The sequence below is a fragment of the Accipiter gentilis genome, chromosome 25 (assembly GCF_929443795.1).
Source record: "Accipiter gentilis chromosome 25, bAccGen1.1, whole genome shotgun sequence".
Taxonomy (NCBI): Eukaryota; Metazoa; Chordata; class Aves; order Accipitriformes; family Accipitridae; genus Astur; species Astur gentilis.
The window spans coordinates 17,378,992-17,401,015 of NC_064904.1; the positions used below are offsets into that span (position 1 = coordinate 17,378,992).

Genomic DNA, 22,024 nt, shown 5'->3' on the forward strand with positions numbered 1-22,024 from the left:
ACAGTGAAGCAAATCAGCCTTTGAAGAAGCATTTAAAATGTGCCACCTATTCTGCTCTTCAAGCTTTTAGGTTTGTATTGAGTTTGATCATACAAGAAAAGGCAGAGACTCTGGAATTAGCTTTGCAGAACTGGTGTAAACAAGAAGTGGCAAACGGCTTCACTCTGTCAAGTGCAGGTTGTCCTTTCACACATAAATCTGTTTGACCTCAGAGGAAAACAGGAAAACTATGAATGAAGGTAAGTAGCTTTGCATACGCTTAAAGTTTAAAGATTTTCTTCAGAGTTACTGGAAAAGGGGTTGTAGAAACAGGATGTGTCATGCTTCCTCTCACTTCTTTTGAAGCTACAGGGTGTCGAAGGTGTGTTTCCTCCTCACATTTAAACTATTTCTATACAAATAATGGCACCTATGGCTTCACTGTTTTGTGTCTCTCAGACTCCCAGCCCTGTAAGACAAGAGAAATCCCTTTACACGTACAAATATAGCATTTCCTTGTCTGCACAGCAGACATTGAAGACAATACGGGTGGATTCTTTCCTCAATGCATCTGAGGGGAAAATAGATGGAAAACCCACGAAACCCAGGGAGGATGGTGACAATTTTGATATTGACTTCAGTTGCAGTGTTTTAATCAGGGTGGGTAAGGTGCCAGGAAACCTCATCTTTCTGTATTGGTTTTGTCTGGCAAGGTTTTGGTAGTGGGGGGGGGGTTACAGGGGTGGCTTCTGTAAGAAGCTGCTGGAAGCTTCCCCTGTGTTCGAGAGAGAGCGAGCCTATACCAGCCGGCTCTGAGATGCACCCGCCGCTGGCCAAGGCCGAGCCTATCAGTGATAGTGGTAACGCCTCTGTGATAACATCTTTAAGAAGGAAAAAAAAGTTGGGACGCGAGAAAACAGCCGCCGGAGTGAGGAGTGAGAACATGTAAGAGAAACAAGCCTGCGGACACCAAGGTCAGTGCAGAAGGAGGGGGAGGAGATGCTCCAGGCGCCGGAGCGAAGATTCCCCTGCAGCCCGTGGTGAAGACCCTGGTGAGGCAGGCTGTTCCTCTGCAGTCCAGGGAGGTCCACGGTGGAGCAGATCTCCACCTGTAGCCCGTGGAGGACCCCACCCCGGAGCAGGTGGGTTCCCGAAGGAGGCTGTGACCCCGTGGGAACCCTGCGCTGGAGCAGGTTCCTGGCAGGACCTGCGGATCTGTGGAGAGAGGAGCTCACGGAGCAGGTTTTCTGGCAGGACTTGTGACCCCGTGGGGGACCCACGCTGGAGCAGTGTGCTCCTGAAGGACTGCACACCGTGGAATGGACCCATGCTGGAGCAGTTCGTGAAGAACTGCAGCCCGTGGGAATGGCCCACGTTGGAGGAGTTCGTGGAGGAACTGTCTCCCGTGGGTGGGACCCCACGCTGGAGCAGGGGAAGAGTGTGATCAGCCCTCGCCCTGAGGAGGTGAAGCGCCAGAAAATAATGTGTGATGACCATAAACCCCATCCCTGTCCCCCTTTGCCGCTGGGGGGGCTTGGTGGTGAAATCCGGGAGTGAAGTTGTGCCCGGGAAGAAGGGAGGGGTGGTGGGAAGGTGTTCTGTGATTTTGTTTTATTTCTCATTACCTTACTCTGGTGATTTGTAATAAATTGAGTTAATTTTCCCAAATTGAGTCTGTTTTGCCCGTGACGGTAATAGTGAATGATCTCTCCTGTCCTTATCTCGACCCGCAAGCCTTTTGTTATATTTTCTCTCCCCTGTCTAGCTGAGGATGGGGGAGTGATAAAACGGCTTTCGTGGGCACCTGGTGTTCAGCCAGGGTCAACCCATCACACTTTCTCACGATGTCTCCTCTGAAGCGTGTCTATACGAAGCTGGGTTTCCCTCTAGCCCCATCTCCAAGGTGGCAGGTTTAATGTTTGCGCATGCATGTCCAGAAGCCCTTGACTGCAAGGAAGCATTCAGAAGATTGGTGACCTTTGTTTTCCTCTGGCGCTGGAAGCGGGAATACACACCATCTTTTCACAATCTGTTTCTTTATACCTGCCTGCGAGTCTTTAATAACCACTACAGATTCTTCCGACATGAGAGGAGCGTCCCATCACACAGCATCTTGTTCTTACTCGGGTTGACACTTGCAGAGGGGAAGAGGAAGAGAAAGCACAGTATCTGTTCACTACCGGGATCTTCACAAATAAGTTGCTTTGGGGAAGAAGAGAAGGAGGAGCCCATATTCACGCAGTGGAGTGCTCTACTTGAAGCCATTCCTCATAAAGGTAAGAATAATTTCTGTTAGCCGTGACTGTGCTCTTCTCCTTATTTTGCCTAGATTAAAAGCTGCAGACCATGCTCTTAGTGGAGGCTGCTGGAGCTGTGCACTTGTTGTAGCTACTGAATGAGAGTCACTGAGGGAAGGGGGATCTGGGCTGAGCCAAAGCACTGTCATTGACTCCTTCCCACCCAGGGGTCTGGACGCTGGGCTAGCCTGCCACCACTCACCCCAGTCATGAAAACTGAGCACTTCCTAAGTGCTGGGAGCTTCTGTAGGTACAACATCCTTATCTGAGGGCTGATGCTGACACCTCACACCTGCTTCATAACCACAGGGATAACCTGTCTAGACTGCTGGGAAGGTAAATTCAGATAGTGTCTCTGATGAACCAGCCACCATTATCCCTGGGCACTGGGTGATCATGAATACATCCCGCCTAGATGCAAGTTAATACAACCCGCCTAGATGCTAGCTAATCAAAACAAATTGCTGGTGAGGGCAGCTCTTCTTTCATGTTCCTCAAGACCTTGGGCCATCTGGACTGGCAGACCTATTCAATGCTGCTCATTCCTCAAGAAGGAGCTGAAGAAGCAAACATAAGGTCTCGCCACTGCAGTTGTCAGTTGTGGGAAACCAACAGAGCCAGCTATCAGGCAGTAACACTTCTCCATAACTCATAAATTGACAGGAGGACTTCTGTTGGCCCAGTTCAACCTCCCCTTGGGACTGCCCCACTGCCACCTAATCTGTAGGTGGCAGTTACAGCAACAACAGGATCTATAAGGGTGCAGGAGGCTGTGAGTGGGCTGGGGTATAGTTTTCTGGCAAGGACTGGCAGCAGAACCTAGGAATCATGGCACTGCGGACACTTGTGCCAGGGTGCTGGGAGGACTGGGAGCTCCCTCAGGGCCTGGGAGTCGGGAGTTGAGTGTGCTAACAGCATCCCTCCGTCTCTGACACTCCAGTGTCCCGTCCCCCTCTCCCCCCATGCACTCCCCCAACAGGAGGGGAAGTGGGACAACATCCATGAACACCCCAAAACTCAGGAGAAATGGGGAATCCTCCTGAGCACCCCGAATTGGGTGGGAAAGTGGTAACCTGCTCTGGGCCCCCCAAATTAGGAGAGGGAAATGACCACCCCACCCCCCCCACCCCCAGCACCCAATATGGGAGGAACGGGAACACAAATTCCCACAGACTGTGGGGAAAATTAGGACACCCCTTGAGTGGAAATGGGGGACCCTCCAATTTTTGGGGGGCAGAAATAGGGAACCTCACTGGAGCCCCTAAAAGGGGGGCAGAATTAGGATGCCCCCAAACCCCCTCCAGGGCTGGCCAGTGACCCCCAAAAGCCCCTCCCAGGGACCCTCCAGTCTGGGTCAGAGGTATAACAAGAACCCCCAAACCCCCTCAGAAACACCCCTAAGCAGCTCAGAGGTATAATGAGAATGCCCAAATGTCCCCAGGGACCTCCCCTGCCCATACAGCCCAGGGGTATAACGGGGAGCCCCAACACCACCCACCCCCGGACCTCCACCATGCAGCCCAAGGCTTATCACAGGGACCTCCAACCCCCCCCAGGGAACTGGCATGCAGGCCAGGGGTATGACAGGGACAGCCCACCCCCAGAACACTCACTCCACTGTGGGCCTGGGGTACAATGGGGACGCCGTCTCCTGGGGACCCTCCCCTGTGTCTGGGGGGTGCAATGGAGACTCCTGCTGCCCACCCCCCCCCACCTGTGGCCAGGCCCTCGGTGATTGCGAGCTGGAGGACAGTGTCATCACGGATGGGCCACTTGGGGGGCTTGAGGGTGATGGCCGCCAACCCCCCCAGCTCAGCCAGCTCAGCGTGGATCCGGAGTCCTGAGGTGCAGTACTCCCAGCGGCCCCCCCCAGTACCCAAGCGCATCCCCCACCCCACTCAGCACCATGGCTGCTTCGTAGGCTTCCACCGAGGGCACCCTGGGACAAACAGTGGGGTTTCAGGGGGTGCCAGCAGTGGGGGGGATGGCGATGGGGATGAGTGATGAGGGACTCCAGGGCCTCTCTTCCTAGGGGGTAGCAGGGAGGCGAAAGGGGCACCCTGAGAGGACTGGGGGACACCCACGAGGGAGACAGGGGACACCCAAAGAGACCTGAGGGGTGCCGCAAAGGGGCATGGAGGCACGTGGGAGGCATCCAAAGGGGCACACAGGCACATGGGAGGCACCCAAAAGGTCGGGGGGGAACCCAAAGGGGACACCCAGGGGGGACAAAGGCCTCTGAAGGATTTGGGGCACAGAGGGATGGGTTTTAGCAAGCCCCAGGGGAAGGCAGTGACAGGGAGAAAAGGAGCATCTCCAAGGAAAAATGTTTCTGCCAAATATTTTCCCATATTTATCTCACTGGCTTGGGGCAAAAAACGTGGCCCCAAGCCATCGTTTGGGGTGAAATCCCCCAAAACTGCTATTGCCTGGGTCCCGCCAGGATGGGGCAGTGATAAGCAGCCCTGCTTTGACAGCTGGGGTCAGCTCTGACCTAAAACTGCTGGGTTTTGCTATTCAAAAATAGTAAAATGAATGTTTGGTGGTGGGCAGCAAGCGGTTAAAAGATCATCCTTAAATTTCAGAGCTTTAGTTACGAGTCAAGCAGCAAAGCCTCAGCACAGGCCCCGTGCCGGTCCCAGAGAGGTGCAACTCTCGGCTCCCCAGCACCAGGTTTTCATCTTTCTTTTTGGCCCAAATTATGCCAAACAAAAAGTAACAATTTTTCGGACGTATTTTTGCTTGGACATACAGAAATTGAGGTTTCATCCTGCCACGCTCCAAAGATGTGTTCAGGCCCTAAACGGGAAGCTATGGACCGTGTGGTCCAGGACCAGGAAAGGGGCAGGGTCCCCCCAGACCCTGTGGGTCAGGTCTAGGACAGGGGCAGGACATCTGCAAGCCCTGGAGGTCATGGACCAGACAGGGACAGGCACCCCAAACCCCATGGGTCAGGGCCAGGACCACTGCAAGCCTTGAGGCTGGGTAGCTGAAAGGGCAGGATCAGGCCCCTTGCTTGTTAAAATTCTGGTGATGTCACGTGTAGCTGAGTGACCCTGGCCTGTGCAGGTGCTTGGGATGTCCTGTGTGGCTGAGTAGCTGTTTCTGGCAGGGTCAGGCCCCTGACTTCTGCAGGTGCTTTTGATGTTTGTGACTGTTCCTTCAGCTCCTGCTTCAGTTTTGGCTAACGCAGCTCATGCTGAGGCCTCACGGATGCTGGCAGCAGCAACACTAGGTCAGAGCAAGAGCACCCTGTAGGCAGGACAGGTTGCCAGAAAGAGCTAAAAAGGTGTGCTGGCTTTACGTGGCAAGGGTTTGGTAGCAGGAGGGTTACAGGGGTGGCTTTTGTGAGAAGCTGCTTCCCCCATGTCCAACGGAGCCAACGCCAGCCGGCTCCAAGATGGACCCGCTGCTGGCCAAGGCCAAGCCCATCAGCGATAGTGGTAGCGTCTCTGGGACAACATATTTAAGAAGGGGGGGAAAACTGCTGTGCAACAGCAGGTGGCAGAGAGGAGTAAGAATATGTGAGGGAAACAACCCTGCAGACACCAAGGCCAGAGGAGAAGGAGGGGGAGGAGGTGCTCCAGGCGCTGGAGCAGAGATCCCTCTGCAGCCCGTGGTGGTCCACGGTGGAGAGGATATCCACCTGCAGCCCATGGACGACCCCACGCCGGAGCAGGTGGGTGCCCGAAGGAGGCTGTGACCCCGCGGGGGACCCACACTGGAGCAGCCTGTGCCTGAAGGACTGCACCCTGTGGAAGGAACCCACGCTGCAGCAGTTCGTGGGGAACTGCAGCCCATGGGAAGGACCCACGCTGGACACATTCATGGAGGACTGTCTCCCGTAGAAGGGACCCCACGCTGGAGCAGGGGAAGAGTGATGACTGCTGCCCCTGAGAAGGAAGGAGCGCCATAGGCAACGTGCGATGAACTGCACCCAACCACGATTCCCCGTCACCCTGCGCCGCTGGGAGGGAAGGAGGGAGAGAATTTGGGAGTGAAACTGTGACTGGGAAGAAGGGAGGGGCAGGAGGACGGTGTTTTAAAATTTGGTTTTATTTCTCATTACCCTAATCAGTTAGCAATCAATTACATTAATTTACCCAGGTCAAGTCTGTTTTGCCCGTGATGGTAATTGCTGAGTAAATTCCCATCAACCAAGACCCCCCGGATCCCTTTCCAGAGCCCATACCTTCCCGTCGGCCGCCTAAGTTCCCAAAGGAGACTCCTGGTCAGCCGAGCCACCCTTCTGCCCCTCTTGCTTGACTTGCGACGCATTGCAATTGCCCGCTCCTGTGCCCTTAAGAAGCGGCTCTTAAAAAGTGACCGGCATGTACGGGCAACGATACCCTCGAAAGCAGATTCCCAGGGGACCTTGCTAACGAGCTCCTTGAGCAGCCTAAAGTCTGCTCTCCCAGAAGCCAGGGGAGTAGCTCTGCGGACAGGGTTTCCCACATCGCCAACGATTTTAAACTCGACCGTTTTCTGATCGCTATGGCCAAGACAGCCACCAATCATCACTTCACCCACAAGACCCTCTCTATGTACGAACAACAGGCCTAGGAGGGCACCCTTCCTAGTCGGCTCCCGTAGTACCCGTATCAAAGAGTTGTCTTCAACGTGGGCTTCAGGAATTTCCCGGGCCTCTTCATGTCTGCTCTGTGACAGCCCCAGTTCGCAGCTGGGCAGCTGAAGCCGCCCATAAGGACGACACAGGGCGACTGATCCAGAGATTTCCCGTGATTCCTTATAGATTCATACGTTGGCGTCCTCATCCTGGCTGGGTGATCCATAGCAGACTCCTGCAAGGACGTCCGCTTTCTTAGCTTTTCCCCGAATCTTTACGCAGAGGCTCTCAGCCATGTCGTCCCCAGCCGCAAGCGCTGTACAGTCCGACCCCTCCTTTACATACAGTGCTGCCCCTCCGCCTTGCCTGCCCTGCCTCTCTCTCCCGAAGAGCCTGGAAGGGTCCGTCACTGCACTCCAGTCACAGGACTCTTCCCAGCAAGTGTCCCTTAGGCCAGCGATGTCGTTGCTCTGGGACCGAGCCGAGGCCTCTAGCTCCTCCTGCCTCTTCCTCGCACCGCGCGCTTGAGCCTACAAACGTTTCCAATGCGCTCCCGTGTCCTCGGCACATCGTGGAGCAGAGCGAAAGCTCTGCGCACTGTTCCTCCAACATTGTCGCGCCATCCCCAGCTTATCACTAGCAGGACTGATTTTACCCCTTCCCCCCTCCAAACCTAGTTTAAAGCTCTTTCAGTCAGCCCCGCACACGAAAAAGCAACACCGGCTAACAGTGAGGGCCGTACGAGGCTCAGGAGTTTCCTGGTAACGCCTTCAACCCGAGCCGCAGGGAGGCAGAAGGCTTCCCCAAAAGGCAGGTCTGCTCGGCAGACCAGGGCAGGAGTGAATGAATTCTTTACGTTGCTTTGCCTGGGCGTGTAGCTCGTGCTTTACCTACTGCACTGTCCTCTCTCAAGCCGCAAGCTTTCCCACTTTTACCCTTCCGATTCTCTCCACCGTGCCCCTGCGGGCAAGGCACTGAGTAGCTGCGTGATGATGCCAAGCTGCCTGCTGGCATTAACCCGCAGCACCCGGGAAGCCAAAGCCCAGTGACTCGCTGAGACCGGAGCCCACTGCACCAGCTCTTCTGCAAGATGCTCCCCGACACCGTGGCAGCTGAGCTGTCAGCACCCTGTGCCCGCACTCCCCGACCCAGAGACGCACGGACACTCACGGACACAGCCTTTGTCCAAACAAGAGATTTATTGACACCTTTGCGCACGGTGGATCTCCCGGGGGGAATGGACTCTCTCAGAGGGGGAAGGCCTCTTTTTCCCTGCGGTATGAGGTGGTAGTCTGGTATGAGGTGGTAGTCTGCCATCAGCCGTGAGTCCAGCAAACACAGCTCCGTGCTTGAAGATCTCTTTCAGTGTCTGTGGAACAGCAGCCTTATGAGCTGATGTTGCAGCTCATCGAACTGACGCATTGCCTCGTTGTGGGCGGCCGGATCCTGCACCAGGTGCTGGAAGAGATTGAGTGGTTCGGCCCTTTGGAAGGCGGGGGGCAAGACTATCTCCTCAGGCACCCTCTCGTTGCCGAAGAAGAAGTGGTCGAGGCGTTCCTCCTCCAGGCAGCGGTGCAGGTATTGCATGATATCTTCCATCCGCCGCACGAAATGCCTCCTGCGCCAGCCTGACGGGGGTATGGTGGTCAGGAGGTGCATCACAACTGTCTTCAAGGTATAGGTGGAAAAGCCTGTGCCCACCAGGATGCGGGCGTAGGCCTGCAGGCATCTGAGGTGGAAGCTGTCATGCGGGACCTGCCTGGCCATATGCCTGAAGAACTTTGCCTCTGCCACAGCGTAGCTCTCTGGCCACGTCGTGCTAGGGGTGAAGATGGTCTCCGTATTCTGGCTGCTCACAAAGATGTCCGAATTGCCTTGCTGCACCCCAAATACTATCTCAATGAAGAGCGTTCTTCCGGAGGTGTTTGTCAGCTGCAGCTTGCAGGAGCGGCTGGAGGGCAGCACCGTCATATTATAGCTAAGTGGCAGAGCCAGCAGCGCCGAGGCTGACCTCACGAAATTCTGGAACCAGCGGGCAGTTTTCTGCACATCTAGGTAGGAGCCAGTGCAGAGGGTGCGTAGGAGGCCGCGGATCTGATTCCTTCTTGGCTCCTCCTCGGGGCGGTGGAGTAAGCACAGAAACTCTCCTGCCAGCTGCTCCCTCCCGCAGGTGCACTCCAGCTGCACGCGGACATGGAAGTTCCTCGCTGGCCTCTCCCAAGTGTTGCCCAACTCCAGGTGGAAGGCGTGCCCATGGGGGGGCTTCAGGGGCACAAGCAGGCGGTAGATGATGTCTTCCTCACGGGGACTCCAACCTTCAAAGACTCTGCCCACCCCAATGGCAGGTTGCAGCACTGGGAAGAAAGTATTTGACAAGATTGTTCTGAAGATATTGATGAAGTTGTCAATGATGTCCTCTACCTCCTGACAGTCCCTGGCTAGGTTCTGAACTGGCCACTGTATGTGCTCCTCGAAAAAACTTCCCAGGTCATTCTCACTGTCACTGTCGTCTTCCGCCTCCTCTTCCACCTGCTCCCTGTCACTGCTGGAGCCCTCCTCGTCACTGCTGCCGTCCACCTCTTGGCTCCTTTTCCTGAGCCACCAGCAGAGCCCGAAGAGCAGGAGCAGGACTCCAGCAACGGCCCAGAACTGCCACTGCTGCAGGGCACCAAAGAGCAGGGCTCCCCAGGCAAAGCCGCTCTGCTCCTGGGTTCCCTGCTCCAGCTGCTGCAGCATCTGAGTCATCTTCCAGCTCAGGTACTCCTCACGCTGCCACATGTGCTCGCGTGTCTCTTCATCCAGCTCATCACCGACCACATGAGCATTCCAGAGGATGCTTTCAACAACCAGGGTGAAGAATTGTATCACAGCCATGGCCTGCAGGAGGAGGGAGAGAAGGGGTTCAGTGGGGCTGGGAGGGAGGGAGCTGGCGCCGGGGGGAGCAGGGCCGGGAGCCGCAGGGAGCTGGGGGCAGGTAGGAGAGGGGGCGAGGCAGCTGGGAGGCAGCAAGGCCTGCGCCCAGCCCCGGTGGCGGCGGCACCGTGCCCTGCCCGAGGTGCTCCCGCCAGCAGCTGGGCCCTCGATGCAGGCTGAGAACCCGGCCCTCGTCCAGCCCAGCCTCCCCCCGCCTGCGCACTCACCGCTCGCCCAGGCTGTACTGGCGCAGCGCTGCCGGCTGGTGCCTTTTATACCCCCCCGCCATTGTGACGCGTCCCCTCTGATGTCACAGGTGCCGGAGCGCATCACAGGCACGCCCGCCGGCCAGCCGCGGCCTTCGGCCTCACCCCGGATCAGCGACTCACGGCTGCCCTGGCGGCCTGGTGAAGGCTGGGCTCGAGTTCGTTTTCTTCACGGCAGCTTGCGTGCTGCTTTATTTCGGATCGCTTGCCGCCTGCCTGCCGACGGCAATCTGACAGAACGTCCCGAGTTGGAAGGGACCCCCGAGGGTCATCGGGTCCAACCCCTGGCTCCGCACGAGGCAACCTCCAGTATGTATCGTAGGATGAGACTATGTGCAAAGGCTTCTTGAATAGCATCAGGCTTGGGGCCGTGACCCTTTCCGGGCAGGGGCTTGTTCCGCTGCTTGACCACCCTCTCGCTGAAGAAGTTGTTCCTTATATCCCATCGGAACTGCCCGTGACGCAGCTTTAAGCCGTTCCTTCACGTCTTGCGCCGCTGAGGCTCAGACAATCTAAGGAAACATTTTAAAATCAACATGTCTGTTCTTCAATGAAAATTGTCTAGAACTCCAAGAACATTAGTAAACCAGCGGTTCAGTGACGTCAGGGGAAACGAATACTACACAAGCAACATTGGTGTGAAAGGAACTAGGCCTTAAGCCTCATTGTTTTAAGACTATTCATATTAGACGTATAACTAATGATTAGAAATTGTTTTAGATATGATTAATAGAATGTAGGTGCTTATAAAACAATATCTATGAGCTGCTTAATTGTTCTCTGAGACTCCCTCTTCATGGCTGGCTTAAAATCCAGCCAAGCTGTACCAAGAGAGGAAGGATCATACCTCTTAGACCTAAGAGGTGGGAGTCAGTGATGGACTTTAGAGCAAGATAAATTAATGAAATAACCTGAGCGGTTTCTTTAGAAATTCATAGGCCCCTTTGAAGTGTAAGAAGATGATGGTGACCGGAGACCTTCTGCCTACGACTACCAATCTCAGAAGAACCGAGACATGAGAATGGAGCATGGATGAGGTAAGATGATGAGCGATAACGATATGAGAGCAGAAAATGGGCTGGAAAATTACAGAGGCTTTGGACTGGGAGAATGGGTGGCAAAAGGGTACGTAAGGTTTGGAAACTTTTGGGAGTGCGCCATTCACTGCGGTGGTGGCCCAGCTCGGAGCTGTTAATAAAGCAAACGTAGAGAAACCCATGGCTGAAAATCCTTTCACAATTAGAACGCTTAAGCTTTAGAAAGAGTAACCCAGCATGCTCATATCACGGACCCTCATGGACGCGGCTTTTGCTCAGAGAAGCGGTTTACTGACATCTTGGCTGCTGCTGCGGTGACACCCGCCCTCCTCAAGAGCGTGGGGGAGTTTCTTTCGTGGGGGTACATTCGATGCTCTTCAGTGGTGATGCAGCTGGGGGTTTCTTGGGATGGGGAGCGTTTCTGGCTGACGGACCTGGGGACGGTCAATCGACAACGTCCCGAGTAGCCCATCGGGCTGGGGGTGCGGAGCCCAAGGAGAGAGGAGACTCCGTTCCTGTTCGGGTCAAGGCACTGTCGGGGTCAACGGAGGGGGTGCAAAAGGCCCCCTGTGTTCAGGAGACGTATGTCTGTGGGTGCTGGTCTCTTCTGTCAGGTGGCTGCAGGTAGGGCGGGAGGAGATGGCCTCAAGCTGCGGCAAGGGAGATTGAGGTTTTTGGCTGAGGGGGCTGTCAAAGGGTGGCTGCCCTGGGAAGTGGCTGCGTCACCGTCCCTGGAGGTATTCAAAAAACACGTCAGGACACGGTTTAGTGGGCACGGTCGGTGGTTGGACTCGACGATCCTGACGGTCTTTTCCAACCCAGACGATCCCAAGACTCTCTGACAGGGGGCAGGCAGCGAGGGATGGCGACGCCCACCGAGGTGGGCCCCCGCCACCTCAGACCTCTTCTCAGAGGGCTACGGACGCTTCAGAAAGCCTCCGAGGCCGCCCCTCAGAGAAAGGGCTGAGCGCACCCCGCAAAAACCGCCCCTCACCGCCCGGCCCGCGTAGGCGCCGCGGCTCTCGGGCGCGAGGGCGGGGCGGGGCCGGAGGGCGGCGCGAGGGTTGGGCGGGCGGGGGGGGCGGGGCCGGAGGGGGGGCGGGGCCGGAGGGCGGCGCGAGGGTTGGGCGGGCGGGGGGGGGGCGGGGCCGGAGGGCGGGCGGGGCCGGAGGGCGGCGCGGCGGGCGGCGGGCAGGTCCGGCAAGGCAGTCGCAAGCCCCGCCCCGAACGCCGCCCCGCCCCTGGCGCGGGCCTGACCCCCGTCCCCGGGGCGGGCCGGGTCGGCGGGCCGATCCCGGAGGGGATGAGCCCGATCCCGGAGGGGATGATGAGCGGCGGAGGAAAGCCGGCAGCCGGTGGAATCGCCAGAGGGGAGAATCGGAGACCGAAGGGAGACGCCGGCAGCCGCCCCCCCGCTCGCGCGGCACTGCGAGGGGAACGGGAAGAGGCAAGAAGCTGGGAGCTGCGGTTCGGGGTTCGGGCCGCCCGGGCCCAGGCCGCGCGGCGAGTTCTTCCCCGGGGTCTGCTGCTGAGGAGCCTTCTCCACGTTCCTGCGGGTCCAGGACGGGTGAGCTCGGAGTTCCTGACTGATCCAGGGGCCCGAATTAGTGTTTTAAATACAAACAGCTAGCTGATGAGCTAGGAGCCAAACCCTCCAGAAAGACTACCAGCATAAGAGGAGTGCCAGGGGCGGCAGAAAAGTGTCCCCTAGCTCCAACTGAGCTCAGGCTGCCTGGGGACGACGAGAGAGGGAGGGCTGTGGAAGTGGCTGCGAGCTCTTCCGAGGGGAATGCGCGAGGATTCGATGTGCTGGCAGGCAAACGGTGGTATCTACGCGATGGCAGGGTGCGGAGCTGTGGAGGCAGAGGGGCAGAGGCTACCCACGTGAAAACTTTGTGGGTTGCTCCTGCGCTCCCGCCCTCTAAGGTAACCCATGTCTCTCGATACCCGCTACCAAATGGGGGATTTCGGAAGGAATTAACGACCTCGAGAAAAGACAGATCATAAGTGGCACGCGTTCCCCTTGTAATTCTCCAGCTTGGCCAGTCCGTAAACCGGGTGGGAGGTGGCAACTAACGATTGATTGTAGGAAATGAAACAGCTAATACCCCCCCATTAACTGCTGCCATCCCAAGCATAACCTAAATCGTAACGGCAATACAGGCAGCTGCCCACCCCTGGACGCTGCTTTAGATGTCAAGGAGATGTTTTTTATGATTCCCCTAAGGCAAGAGAGCAAACCTCAGTTCGCATTTACTTGGGAGGGGGCACAACTTCCCCGAGGATACAGGCACTCTCCTACCGTTGCCCACGGTGCCTTAGCCAAGCTTCTCAATGCTGTGGAAGTGCCGTAAGGCATCCATATATATCAATATATAGACGATATCGTAGTTGGTGGAGATAACAAGGAACAGGTAGGGCAAGTGGCTGAAGCCATCTGCAGTCTGTTGACCAAGAATGGGCTAGACGTTCCGCTTTCTAAATGTCGAGGTCCCGGACAAGAAATTAAATTCCTAGGAGCCTGGTGGGTAGCTGGAGCAGTCACGGTACCTGATGACGCTCTGTCAGCGATTGAGAAGGGACAGACTCCAGGCAAGAAGATGGAATTACAGCAGCTGCTAGGCACCTTGGGCTACTGGGGAAAACACATACCCGGGCTCTCAGTGATTGCCCACCCTCTGTATGACTTGCTTTGAAAGAAAAGGAAATGGGGTTGGACTCCGCAACATACAGAAGCTCTCAGTATCCTGAAAGATGAGCTCAAGGCCTACCAGAGGCCAGGCCCGTTGCAGCCGCGAGATCCTTTAAGGGTGGACTGGGGATTTGCTGCACATGCTTCGCACTGTGGCATGTTTCAGAAGGGACCGCCAACACCGGCGAGACCTTTGTGGTTCTCTTCTGCTTCATTTAAGGAGACTGAGCAATGGTACTTGGCTTGGGAAAAGGGGGTCCTTTCCATCACTAGAGTGGTTAAGGACGCCAAAAAGCTGTGCACGTTACAAGGTGTTACAGTACAGGGCCCTTTTCCTTTCCTAAACTCAATCCTTAATGGATCACCTTCTCCCAGGGGAGTAGCCCAAAAGGCCACAGTCAGGAAAGGGTATGCCTACTTAGAAGGGATTAGCCAGTTGCCTCCACTAGAAGAGGGTCCGCTTAAGGCCTCCAGCCTGTAAACCCCAATCTGACCTCGTTGGGTCGACCCTACAAACCTTCTCCGATTGAAGAGGCACCTGAATTTGTGGCAGGCTCCGATATGCAGGGAGTGTGGTTCACGGATGCATCTGCCCATCCAGTGGGATCAAGATGGCAATATAAAGCAGTAGCATTAGAAATTGTACTGGGAAGACAGTCAAAGAAGAGGGCGAAGGTAGTGCACAAGTAGGAGAATTACGGGCTCTATTACTGGCCACAGAGAATGGTGCTACTGTCGTTTATACCGACTCCTATGCAACCATTCAGGGCGTTACAGAATGGATATGTCAGTGGGAATCTAGTAAATGGGAAAGAGGTCGTACAAAGGCATGGAGGACAGAGGACTGGCAATGTCTCCTGGCAATAGGGAGGTCCCGGCCTTTAAAGGTGGGATGGGTAAAGGGCCACGCATGGGATGGAACCCCCCCTGCAAAATGGAACCAGCGGGTGGACCACCTGGCCCAAATCAGGACGGTCACCAGTGAGAAGGAAGATTGGGACGCATTAGCTGAATGGTTGCATATCAAGCGAAGCCACTCAGGGAAAGCAGATCTCTATTATGAGTGCTGATCCCGGGGTTGGCCAGTGCCTATGAAAACCTGTGAAGCAATCCTCACAGCTTGCCCACAATGCCGAATAAGGCTCAAGGCTGATCACCCAAATCAAGCCCTGGCCCAGCATATCAGACAAGGCGAGGCTCTTGGGAGCACGTGGCAGATTGATTAGGTTGGCCCTTTGAAACCACCCCATGGGAGGAAATGTATTTTGGTAGGAGTAGAGGTGGTACCGGGATTGTCTATGGCCACCGCCATTAACACAGCCACCGGAGATCAGACAGTCCAAGCTCTGTGAGAATGGTTTATTATTTTACCTATCCTTGAATGTATACAAAGTGACAATGGGTCACATTTCATGGCCACAGTGGTACAAGACTGGGCACGAGGGGAAGGCATCAGACGGGTGGTTCACACACCGTATTATCCCCAAGCTAACGGTATAGTTGAACGAACCAATGGTTCGATCAAAAGGCATGCTGATGTTTCATGCCATAACTGGGACATACGATTACCACTAGGAGTTTTTACTATTAATAACCAATGGGGAAATTATTGAAGTCCAAAAATTCAAGCATTTTGTCCTACGGGACCATTAACTCGGGATGACTCTATACCGGACGATCGCGGACACCCGTTCCCACTAAGGATGTATGTGGGCCAACCTGTCACGCTGCAGCTGCCCTCCATTGGTATTGTTCCTATGACCCTGCCTAAACCCAGAGGCTTATATGCCTGGGAAGCCCTAGACAGGAGTGGAAAGACTCCCCATATCAGTGCCCGGTGGATAATCCCCGAGACCTGGTCTCAAAGGACTGAGGCCTAGCTTTGTGTTTTCTTACAGGACAATGGAGAAACAAGCCATCCTGGTGCTCCTACTGGCAGTGATGATGGTGGCCAGCGTGGATGGTGAAGATCTGGATGACAACGTAGTAGCAAAAATGATGGTGGGATTTGCCCAGATGATGAACCTAACTTCTGTAACGGTTTGCCTACCTACCCCCAAGTCAGCTGAAGACACTCTGCTGATTTTTGTGCAGGACATCAATGTATCGCTAGCCCTTGAGCTCACATGGGAGCAATTGAACGGTTATAGCTGGAGGTTCAAAGAGGGCAGGGGGGGAGGCTATACTTATATTGTCTACAGTTGGTCACCAGGTGCGGTAAATGCTAGTTCGCTATAGAACAGCAGATGTAATTATATTCTCCAACTTACCCATGAGGCCACGGGGTGGAGCTGGAACGGTACTACACCATGCCCCAAAATTCCATGGGGGACTACCGAATATAGTACTCGATGGAACACTAATGAACATTCTCTACAATACACAAAGCCATTAAACACCTCATGGTGTATCAAACACCCTGAACAGGATAACGGTGAATGTCCCGGTACATGTAACGGAAACTCATTTGACTGCCCCCTCAATTGCACGTGGGCTAGACACACCTGTGGACCTAACTGATATGGAGAAAAAGCAAAACTAATACTGGCGGGGAAATCTCTGCTCTGGAGCTGTCAGGTGGAAATTGGGTGCAAGGATAAAATGCCATTACTGTGGCTATAACCTCCCGTCCAAGAAGCTCTAATAGAAGGCTGTCTGTGTAGCAATACTAGCTACTCACAACCTTCTGTCCTGAACTGGAGCAAGAGAGACTACTGTCGTCCCCTTACTACCACACCAGGTTCATGTCAAACATCCAGCGTCTCAGCACACCCTAACTTAGTGTGGGCATGTTCTGATGGCCACCTAGGTTCCCGACTATATCCAGCCACCCTGGGACTAGCCTGCACATTAGCTGTGCTTTCTCTCTGCCCTATTAATTGGGAAGGACCTATGCCGTACAAGTGGTGGGATCATAGGCCAAGGGATTTTCAGAAGGGATGGCAGGAAGCCTCAACACAAGTTGGATGGTGGATGGAATCAGTATTGGGGCTAGGAATTGCTCCAGTATGAAACTGACAGAGCATTCTAGAACTGGGTCTACAACTATCAGCCTTAGCCAGTGCTATGTCTGACAGTTTGGGGCTCTTGAACGATCAGTTACAACATACGAGTAAAATGACCATCCAAAACCGAGCCATACTGGATTTGATGCTACTGAAGGAGAAAGGCGTATGAAGAGTTTTGAACATGTCAGTGGATGACTGCTGTGTCCACATTCCAAATGTATCGGTGCTGCTTCAGGACCAAATCAGCAAAATGAAGAAAGTGGCAAGAGACTCAGAGGCAAATGTTGCTGCACTAGGGACTAATTGGCTGGGAAGGGTTTTTGGTATGTTTGGATTTTCTTTGTCGAGGTGGATAACCAGCCTCTTCCAATCTTTAACAATGATTGTCGTTACGATTATTGTAATCTGTATTTCAATAAACTTTATGAAATGCGTGGTAGTGAAATCTGTATTAATGGTTAAGTATACTCCCTTAAAACCTTTTAAGGTATTAGATACCCCAATATGATTTCAGACTAAGAAGGAAATGACAATCCACAATGAGCGTCAAAACTCACCAAAACTGTGATCCCTTTTAACTTTGGAGGCAAGAGGTCACTGTAGCACCACTCCAAGGAAACCAGTTGAATTGTGACTGTGGTCACGGGGTGGATTGTGTGGCAGGTACACTCGCCCTGATAGAGACTGAAACTTCTCAGCCATGAAAAAGAGAAAAAAACCCCAGAAGCCACAGTCAGGGGGTCAAGCCACCCCACCCGCATGGTCGAGTTACAACCACCAGGTACACGTGCAGGAACAACAAAGTGTTGACCCTCGACCAATGAGGACCAATATGACCATATACAACCACAAGCCAGACTCGACGGTGGTATAAATGGTGCCCTACCAGAGGGCAAATCAAGCTGGTCCTCCCTGGAGCAGCGGGTCCACAGTTGGGGACCATCCCCCTTGGTCGGCACAGCACTGGAAGTACCACCTCAGGGTCGAGAGCCCTCATTCATTAGAGTGAGTTATATGCGCGTTTTGGGTTACTATCCCTACAGCTTAAGAATTCTCAACAAGGTCCTGTAGTATAAATTTCCCCTTACATCATTGAACCTGTGGTTTACGACTGTTGTTGGAGTTCAAAACGATTTTGATTGAAGAATACACTTGTTGATTTTAACACGTTTAATTTGATTGTGTGAGCCTCGGTGACCTAGGCAGCAGGACTATGGAAGTCATCATCCCCTGCTGGACACAACACCGGTGAGACTTCACCTCAATTAGTCTGCTCAATTTTCGGCCACTCAGTACAGGAATGGCACTGAGGTGCCGGAGCGCATCCAAAGAAGAGCAGCAAAGCTGGTGAAGGGCCTAGAGAACAAGTCCTTTGAGGAGCAGCTGAGGGAGCTAGGGTTGTTTAGTCTGCACAACTGATTGAATATTAAGAAAAATATCTTTATGGCAAGGGTTATCAAGCATGGGAACAGGCTGACGAGGGAAGTGGTTGAGGCAGCATGCCTGCAGGTATTTAAAAGATGTGTAGCCGTGGCGCTCGGGGACATGGTTTACTGGTGGAGTTGGCAGGGTGAGGTTTGCGGTTGGACTCGATGGTCTTAACGGTCTTTTCCGACCTCAGTGATTCGATGATTCTGTGATTTCTCTATAAGGTTGCCCGGAGTGGAGCCAGGGGTTGGACCCGATGACCCTCGGGGGTCCCTTCCAACTCGGGACGTTCTGTCAGATTGCCGTCGGCAGGCAGGCGGCAAGCGATCCGAAATAAAGCAGCACGCAAGCTGCCGTGAAGAAAACGAACTCGAGCCCAGCCTTCACCAGGCCGCCAGGGCAGCCGTGAGTCGCTGATCCGGGGTGAGGCCGAAGGCTGCGGCTGGCCGGCGGGCGTGCCTGTGATGCGCTCCGGCACCTGTGACATCAGAGGGGACGCGTCACAATGGCGGGGGGGTATAAAAGGCACCAGCCGGCAGCGCTGCGCCAGTACAGCCTGGGCGAGCGGTGAGTGCGCAGGCGGGGGGAGGCTGGGCTGGACGAGGGCCGGGTTCTCAGCCTGCATCGAGGGCCCAGCTGCTGGCGGGAGCACCTCGGGCAGGGCACGGTGCCGCCGCCACCGGGGCTGGGCGCAGGCCTTGCTGCCTCCCAGCTGCCTCGCCCCCTCTCCTACCTGCCCCCAGCTCCCTGCGGCTCCCGGCCCTGCTCCCCCCGGCGCCAGCTCCCTCCCTCCCAGCCCCACTGAACCCCTTCTCTCCCTCATCCTGCAGGCCATGGCTGTGATACAATTCTTCACCCTGGTTGTTGAAAGCATCCTCTGGAATGCTCATGTGGTCGGTGATGAGCTGGATGAAGAGACACGCGAGCACATGCGGCAGCGTGAGGAGTACCTGAGCTGGAAGATGACTCAGATGCTGCAGCAGCTTGAGCAGGGAACCCAGGAGCAGAGCGGCTTTGCCTGGGGAGCCCTGCTCTTTGGTGCCTTGCAGCAGTGGCAGTTCTGGGCCGTTGCTGGAGTCCTGCTCCTGCTCTTCGGGCTCTGCTGGTGGCTGAGGAAAAGGAGCCATGAGGTGGACGGCAGCAGTGATGAGGAGAGCTCCAGCAGCAACGGTGAGCAGGACGATCAGGAAGAGCAGGAGCACGAAGTGGAGCAGGAGGAGGAAGACAGAGAAGAAGAAGATTCTGATTACGAGAGCAATCTGGGCAGGATTTTAGCAAAGCGCATACAGTGGCCAGTGCAGAACCTAGCCTACAGGAGCCAAATAGTGGAGCATCTGGCGGGCAACCTCCTCCATGTCTTCCAAGAGCACTTGACAAATAGTTTCTTTCCAGTGCTGCAACCAGCCATCAAAGTGGGCAGCACCTTCGAAGGCTGGAGTCCCCAGGAGGATGATGCTGTCTACTGCCTGCTCGTGCCCCTGAAGCCCCCCCGTGGGCACGCCTTCCACCTGGAGTTGGGCAACAGGGGGGAGTCACCAGCGAGGAACTTCCATGTCCGCGTGGAGCTGGAGTGCACCTGCAGGAGGGAGCAGCTGGCAGGAGAGATGCTGTGCTTCCTCCACCACCCCGAGGAGGAGCTTAGGAGGGATCAGGATCCCAGCCTCCTACACACCCTCTGCACTGGCTCCTACCTAGATGTGCAGAAAACTGCCTGCTGGTTCCAGAATTTCATGAGGTCATCCTGGGCGCTGCTGGCTCTGCCACATCACTACAATATGACGGTGCTGCCCTCCAGCCGCTCCTGCAAGCTGCAGCTGAAAAACACCTCCAGAAGAACGCTCTTCATTGAGATAGTATTTGGGGTGCAGCAAGGCAATTCGGACATCTTTGTGAGCAGCCAGAATACGGAGGCCATCTTCAACCCTAGCACGACGTGGCCAGAGAGCTACGCTGTGGCAGAGGCGAAGTTCTTCAGGCATATGGCCAGGCAGGTCCCGCATGACAGCTTCCACCTCAGATGCCTGCAGGCCTGTGCCCACATCCTGGTGGGCACAGGCTTTTCCACCTATACCTTGAAGACAGTTGTGATGCACCTCCTGACCATCATACCCCTGTCAGGCTGGCGCAGGAGGCATTTCCTTTGGCGGATGGAGGATATCATGCGATACCTGGGCTGCTGCCTGGAGGAGGAACGCCTCGACCACTTCTTCTTCGGCAACGAGAGGGTGCCTGAGGAGATAATCTTGCCCCGAGACTTCCAAAGGGCCGAACCACTCAATCTCTTCCAGCACCTGGTGCAGGATCCGGCCGCCCACAACGAGGCAATGCGTCAGTTCGATGAGCTGCAACATCAGCTCATAAGGCTGCTGTTCTACTAACACTGAAAGAGATCTTCACGCACGGAGCTGTGTTTGCTGGACTCATGGCTGATGGCAGACTACCACCTCATACCAGACTACCACCTCATACCGCAGGGAAAATAGGGCTTCCCCCTCTGAGAGAGTCCATTCCCTCCGGGAGATCCACCGTGCGCAAAGGTGTCAATAAATCTCTTGTTTGGACAAAGGCTGTGTCCGTGAGTGTCCGTGCGTCTCTGGGTCGGGGAGTGCGGGCACAGGGTGCTGGCAGCTCAGCTGCCACGGCGTCGGGGAGCATCTTGCAGAAGAGCTGGTGCAGTGGGCTCCGGTCTCAGCGAGTCACTGGGCTTTGGCTTCCCGGGTGCTGCGGGTTAATGCCAGCAGGCAGCTTGGCATCATCACGCAGCTACTCAGTGCCTTGCCCGCAGGGGCACGGTGGAGAGAATCGGAAGGGTAAAAGTGGGAAAGCTTGCGGCTTGAGAGAGGACAGTGCAGTAGGTAAAGCACAAGGTACACGCCCAGGCAAAGCAACGTAAAGAATTCATTCACTCCTGCCCTGGTCTGCCGAGCAGACCTGCCTTTTGGGGAAGCCTTCTGCCTCCCTGCGGCTCGGGTTGAAGGCGTTACCAGGAAACTCCTGAGCCTCGTACGGCCCTCACTGTTAGCCGCTGTTGCTTTTTCGTGTGCGGGGCTGACTGAAAGAGCTTTAAACTAGGTTTGGAGGGGGGAAGGGGTAAAATCAGTCCTGCTAGTGATAAGCTGGGGATGGCGCGACAATGTTGGAGGAACAGTGCGCAGAGCTTTCGCTCTGCTCCACGATGTGCCGAGGACACAGGAGCGCATTGGAAACGTTTGTAGGCTCAAGCGCGCGGTGCGAGGAAGAGGCAGGAGGAGCTAGAGGCCTCGGCTCGGTCCCAGAGCAACGACATCGCTGGCCTAAGGGACACTTGCTGGGAAGAGTCCTGTGACTGGAGTGCAGTGACGGACCCTTCCAGGCTCTTCGGGAGAGAGAGGCAGGGCAGGCGAGGCGGAGGGGCAGCGCTGTATGTAAAGGAGGGGTCGGACTGTACAGCGCTTGCGGCTGGGGACGACATGGCTGAGAGCCTCTGCGTAAAGATTCGGGGAAAAGCTAAGAAAGCGGACGTCCTTGCAGGAGTCTGCTATGGATCACCCAGCCAGGATGAGGACGCCAACGTATGAATCTATAAGGAATCACGGGAAATCTCTGGATCAGCCGCCCTGTGTCGTCCTTATGGGCGGCTTCAGCTGCCCAGCTGCGAACTGGGGCTGTCACAGAGCAGACATGAAGAGGCCCGGGAAATTCCTGAAGCCCACGTTGAAGACAACTCTTTGATACGGGTACTACGGGAGCCGACTAGGAAGGGTGCCCTCCTAGGCCTGTTGTTCGTACATAGAGAGGGTCTTGTGGGTGAAGTGATGATTGGTGGCTGTCTTGGCCATAGCGATCAGAAAACGGTCG

The 22,024-nt window shown here is 55.2% G+C and overlaps 4 protein-coding genes across 5 annotated transcripts in view; 3 read left to right on the top strand and 1 right to left on the bottom strand.

Annotated features, from left to right (window-relative positions):
- LOC126050457 (inositol 1,4,5-trisphosphate receptor-interacting protein-like 1) overlaps positions 1 to 22,024 on the top strand; it is a 73,853-nt gene that overhangs the window by 5,520 nt on the left and 46,309 nt on the right. The window contains exons 1-2 of one of the 2 annotated variants that reach the window (XM_049828326.1): positions 12,314 to 12,626; positions 15,650 to 17,082. The exons of the other annotated variant lie outside the window; for it this stretch is intronic. The gene's annotated coding sequence lies outside the window, so the exon portion shown is untranslated. Of the gene's footprint in view, positions 1 to 12,313; positions 12,627 to 15,649; positions 17,083 to 22,024 lie in introns of those variants that run through there. 2 annotated transcript variants of the gene reach the window in all.
- Positions 8,206 to 22,024, bottom strand: part of LOC126050458 (inositol 1,4,5-trisphosphate receptor-interacting protein-like 1) — a 69,546-nt gene continuing 55,727 nt past the window's right edge. Inside the window, exon 2 of the mRNA XM_049828328.1 lies at positions 8,206 to 10,534. Coding sequence (XP_049684285.1) covers positions 8,206 to 10,086 — 1,881 coding nt within the window. The 5' untranslated portion in view covers positions 10,087 to 10,534. The remainder of the gene's footprint in view (positions 10,535 to 22,024) is intronic.
- Positions 10,002 to 22,024, top strand: part of LOC126050456 (inositol 1,4,5-trisphosphate receptor-interacting protein-like 1) — a 61,967-nt gene continuing 49,944 nt past the window's right edge. Inside the window, exon 1 of the mRNA XM_049828325.1 lies at positions 10,002 to 10,065. The gene's annotated coding sequence lies outside the window, so the exon portion shown is untranslated. The remainder of the gene's footprint in view (positions 10,066 to 22,024) is intronic.
- On the top strand, positions 19,021 to 20,913 carry LOC126050460 (inositol 1,4,5-trisphosphate receptor-interacting protein-like 1). Its single transcript, XM_049828333.1, has one exon. The coding sequence runs from the start codon at positions 19,021 to 19,023 to the stop codon at positions 20,563 to 20,565; it is 1,545 nt and encodes a 514-aa protein (XP_049684290.1). The 3' UTR covers positions 20,566 to 20,913.